Consider the following 5,048-nt stretch of genomic DNA (forward strand, 5'->3'; position numbering starts at 1 on the left):
TGGGGTCCCTCGTGTCCCCTCTTGCCCCGTGCTGTGGCATGTCACGCTGCCCTGTTGCCAGCCCACGCTCCCTCCCCAGGGTCTGTGCCCCCCCGGGAGGGGGCCCTGGCCCTGTCCCCGGGGCTCTGTCGGGTCTCACCGGTGGGGGACAGGCACCAGGCGTTCACAGCCCCCTCTCTCCGTTGCAGGGCTCCCTGCTGGCGGGTGGAACATGCGGTAGGAGGCAGCGCTTCCCACCCAGCGGCCGCGCTGCAGAGCCCAGGACATGCCCCGCGCCGCCTGCCTCCTCCCGGGACTCTTCCTCATCCTCAGCACCACCAGCGCGGATGGCTTTGCCCGGGCAGGGTAAGCCCCTTTTTTGGCAGCATCTTGTGGGTGTGCCCACCTGTGCATCACGGCGAGGGAAGCTCGCTGGGCTGGAGAGGAGGTGGGAGAAGGTTCTGCTGGGTCCTCCTGGGAGCCCTTTGGTGTTTGCTTTGTCACTGAAGTACAGAAACCTCCTGGATAATACACCCCGGCTCTGCTCAGCTCCGTGCAGGGGACACAGAGACACTCTGGGCTTTGCATCCAGGAGAGTCAAAACCTAATCAAGCCCTGAGTAATTCATGAATTATTATTGTCTCTTTCAAGCACATCCTTGCACAAAACTATGCACACAGGATCGAGCCTTGCAAAGAAGCCTTCTGAGGAGGCTGCAGCTCCCAGCTCAGAGAGGATGCACCATGTGGGGATGAAAGCCCCGGGGGGGTCGTTGCCTCCTGTGCATTCTGCTCCCTGTGGTGCTGAGGTCCATGGTCCTGCAAACCCAGGAGTGGTGTCTCCAGCAGTTCCCTTTCCCTCTCTGGGAAACAGGTCTGACACGGCACCCTGGACCCCAGCACAGCCTGGGCAGGGCTCAGCTCCCCCAGGGTCACCCAGAATTGGGTGCCCCAGTTTCTCCCCCAGCCAAAAAGGAGCTCAACGCCCGCCCCCAGAAACAGCTCACATTTTCTGCAAAGTTTGTTTTTACATTGAAATGCTCTCCTCTGGCATTGAACCTCTTGCATTCTGGTGGTGACTGAAAGCACAGGCTGAATTCCTCGCTCGCACGCACGGGCTGCAGCTATAGCTTTGTTCTCCTTTTGCAAAGCAAACAATTGCCATTTAAATATTGCATCTTCTATAGCTTTAATCAGGGAGGCTGAGAGGAGTTTTCAGGAGCTAATGGAAGCCATCTGATGTCCATGCTAATTCCCAGGCTCTTTATTCTAGTTTCTAATTGTGCTGGGAGGCTGAGACAAGTCGACGAGTTCCTCAGTGGGACTGACCTGCTTGGGCTGGAAAATGTTGAAAAAAAGGATTTTTTTAAGCAAGACCACTTTGGCTGTTAACCTTGAGGATGTTTTTGACTGGATCACAGTTATCTTAGGAAGACTAGAGGGCAACTTTCATCTGGCCTCTACTTTTCTGCAGTGAGCTTGATCCTTCCTGTGGAAACATTAATGTCTTGGTGACCACAGGGGGAATCTGTTTCTGGAGAGCAAAAGTCTCAGAAAGGAAAACTCCACCCAGAAAGTGAGTGATTATAGGGGAAGGGAGGTGATGGATGGAAATAGAACTGCTTTGAGTAAATTGTCCCTAAATCTGGGCCCTAATGGCTCCCCTGGGACAGAGGGACAGTGTGAGGGTGAGTGGACAAGGACTTGTCAGTGCCTTTGTGCAGGGGCTGGGGAGGATAGGCCCATGCAGCCCACAGTGCTCAAGATTTGTGTCACTGCCCTGAAATAGCTTGAGGTAACCTCCTGGGGCATCAGGCAATTAGAATCACAGAATCATTTGGTTGGAAGAGACCTTTCAGGTCAAGTCCCAGCTGTTCCCCCAGCACTGCCAGGTCCCCACTGCCCTGTGTCCCTCACCCCACATCTCCACGGCTTGGAAACCCCTCCAGGGGTGGGGGCTCCACCCCTGTCCTGGGCAGCCTGGCACAGCCTTGGGCAAACCTTGCAGGGAAGGAGTTTTCCTCATGTCCAACCTAAACCTCCCCTGGCACAACCTGAAGCCATTTCCTCTTGTCTTATTGCTTGTTTCCTGGGCGGAGAGCCTGACCCTGCCCTGGCTCCAGGCTCCTGGCAGGAGCTGTGCAGAGCCAGAAGGTCTCCCCTGAGCCGCCTTTGCTCCAGGCTCAGCACCCCCAGCTGCTCCTCACAAGACCTGTGCTCCAGACCCCTCCCCAGCTTTATTAGCCACCGCCATTTAAAGAGCCCTCTGTAGAGATTTACACCTCTGGGCTGGTGTAAATCAGCAGAGCCCCTTTACCCCGGGGGGAGAGGCAGTGGGTTGGTTTTTGGCTGGTGTCTGACCCGCTCCCCTCTCCGCAGCCGCAGGGTCTGTGCCGGGACGCCGCGGAGCCGGGTGGGCGCCTACACTGAGTCCCACATCCAGCCCGTGTACCAGCCCTACCTCACCACCTGCCAGGGCCACCGCCTCTGCAGCACCTACAGGTGAGGGCAGCTGCCTGTGCTGGGCACCTGGGCGCTGGGAGGGAGCAGGATCCGTCCCAGAGGCACCGACCGGGAGCCGGGAGTCCCGCCTCAGTCCGTGGGGCAGAGGCTCCCAGGTCTGACCCGCTGGGGTGGGAGCAGGATGGGGGGTTTTGGAGTGGATTCTCAGCCCCCCAGCTCAGCCCCATCCTTGCCTTGCAGGACCCTCTACCGAGTTGCCTACCGGCAGGCCTACAAGCAGCTGCCCATGGGCTCCTGCTGCCCGGGGGGGAGCAGAGCCAACAGCCACACGCCTGGCTGCAACACAGGTAAGAGGCTGCTGTGCCACCCCATGCCAGCACTCGTCCTTCCCTCAGGCCCCCAGGCCCAGTAGCTCAGGTCCTGGGTGAGGCCCCAGCAGCCAGCTCGCTCATTTACGGGCACTCTGCCCATCAGGATTCTCCCTGTAGGAAAGCATTTAAATTTTCAGCGTCACAACCAAATGTGGTTCAATTTGTGATTAATTCCCAGCCTTTCTCGGCTGCCTCACAGGCCTTTTTCCTCTGGGATCGCTTATTAACTTTATAGTTACCAGGGGATAAATAAAATGGGTAAGTAGTTTCCATATAAATCAGCACTAATGGAAGAGAAATGCTTTCAGGAGGCAATCGTGATGTACAGCACAAACCAGATGCGAAACAACAGCAGCTGGTTGGTCCCCAGATGAGCTTCCCAGGGTCTGCTGCTGCCCCTCAGCCCCATCCCTCCTGGCTGTGCTGCCTGCAGGTGCCTTGGCCTCTCCAAGGCTGTAAAACCAAGGTCCTCTTCCTCCCTTCCCAGTCCTGTGCCCCCAGCTCAGCTCGACCCCACCGTGCTGGGGCAGCGTCCTGGCCCGGGCTGGTGTTGGTGTGTGTTTTGGGGAGGGGGTGTGTGTGTGCCGTGTGTGTACACACATCCACATTGAGCCGGGAGGGAGCTGGGGACCCCCAGAGCTGCCTGGTGACCCTGCACTCCTGTTTGGTCCCACAGCTCTGTGCTGGGTGCCGTGCCAGAACGGCGGGAGCTGCGTCTTCCCCGGCAGATGCGCCTGCCCGCCCGGCTGGACGGGGCCAGCCTGCCAGACAGGTACTGGGCACCCTGCCTGCACTGGGCACCCTGCCTGCTCCCAGGGCTGCCCTGCTGCTGCCAGGAGACCTCCTCCAGGGAGCTGCAGGGCTGCCGTGGGGCTCTGCCCACAGACCGACCCCCTTGGGGAGGGACAGGGAGCAGCACCGTGGCTCCTCACCAGGCCTTGGCACACGCCTGGAGCTGCTCAGACCACGGAGGGGAACCAGAGCATTACCCCTCCACACACCCACCCCAACACGTCACTCCAGGGCAGTAGTGCCTGATGGTCTGGGCAGGAAGGATGAGAAGCATGGCTCCCAGGGGAGCTCTGACCTCCCTTTGGCTGCCCTGGTGCTCCCAGCCCTTGTGAGCAGCCCTGGCATCCACGTTTTCCCTCTGCTGCTGCTCCACGCTGGCTCGGTGTGAACTGAGGCTGTGCTGTGACCAGGCAGCCAGCAAAAGGCTTTCTGCAGAGCAGCTGTTACCCTCGTGGGGTCAGCTGGAGACCGTGTATCTGGAATGACCCATCTCCCAGGCTTTGTAAACTCCTGCTGTAAACTAAGACACCCGTTTACTGCAGAGACTAAAACCATACACCGAAACTATCCAGAGGCTGAGAGGGAGCCTGGCAATCCCTACGCACCGAGCTCCTCTCCAGCACGAGAGCAGCCCAGGCGGGTTTGCCAGAGCATGGGGAATTCTGGCAGCATGGTGCAAAACCCCTGCCACGGCGTTTCCTGGCTCTCCACCCCCTGTAGGGCAGAGGAGGAGCGTGTGGCATTGACCCAGGCTGGGCCAGGCAGGGCTGAGCACATCGCTGACAGCTCCGGCTCCAGCGCAGGGGGGAAAGGAGAGGATTTTTTTTCTTTTCCCATTGCTTAAAACAGATTCACCCAGGTTCAGCTCATTTTGCTTTGTGGGAACAGCTTTAATAACTCCCCCGTGTGAGGAGAGGTTACTGGGTTTTGTACACACTTGAAAGGCTGATAGCTCCTCACCACGGCCGGCTGGAACCAAAACCCTGGCCATAAATCCAGGATAAGAGCTGAGCGCTGCTGCGCCCGCCCGAGCAGAGCTGGGACATTTCTGACCACAGCTTTGGTTTCGGGCCCTTCTGTGGAGGGAGGGGGCAAAGGGGAGGAGGCCAGACCCCCCCTCGGGGTTCACCCGGGTTTACTCCATCCGTGTGCAAGCGGCAAGGATGTCCCAGGCACTCGTAAAAAAATGCAGTGCTGGGAGCACCCAGAGCTGTGCCCAGCACAGACGCCAGGAGGTCGGGGGTCCCACCGCACCCCCACGGCTGTAGTGGGGGGAGCAGGACCCTGCTGGTGGGGCTGAGCCCTCTGCACCCCCAGCAAGCACGTCCCCAGCCCCCCTGTCCTCACCGAGCCCGACCTGTGGTTTCAGACGTGGATGAGTGTGCCGGGCAGGGCCATGGCTGTGAGCAGCTCTGCACCAACACGGCCGGGAGCTACCGCTGCG

The 5,048-nt window shown here is 59.3% G+C and overlaps 1 protein-coding gene across 1 annotated transcript in view; it reads left to right on the forward strand.

The window, feature by feature from the left end:
* Window positions 1-265: 265 nt before the first annotated feature.
* Window positions 266-5,048, forward strand: part of EGFL7 (EGF-like-domain, multiple 7) — an 8,128-nt gene continuing 3,345 nt past the window's right edge. The window contains exons 1-5 of the mRNA XM_008935922.1: window positions 266-345; window positions 2,358-2,480; window positions 2,682-2,788; window positions 3,489-3,584; window positions 4,974-5,042. Coding sequence (XP_008934170.1) covers window positions 266-345; window positions 2,358-2,480; window positions 2,682-2,788; window positions 3,489-3,584; window positions 4,974-5,042 — 475 coding nt within the window. The remainder of the gene's footprint in view (window positions 346-2,357; window positions 2,481-2,681; window positions 2,789-3,488; window positions 3,585-4,973; window positions 5,043-5,048) is intronic.

Source organism: Merops nubicus, unplaced genomic scaffold, assembly GCF_000691845.1.
Source record: "Merops nubicus isolate BGI_N331 unplaced genomic scaffold, ASM69184v1 scaffold36992, whole genome shotgun sequence".
NCBI classification, from domain to species: Eukaryota; Metazoa; Chordata; class Aves; order Coraciiformes; family Meropidae; genus Merops; species Merops nubicus.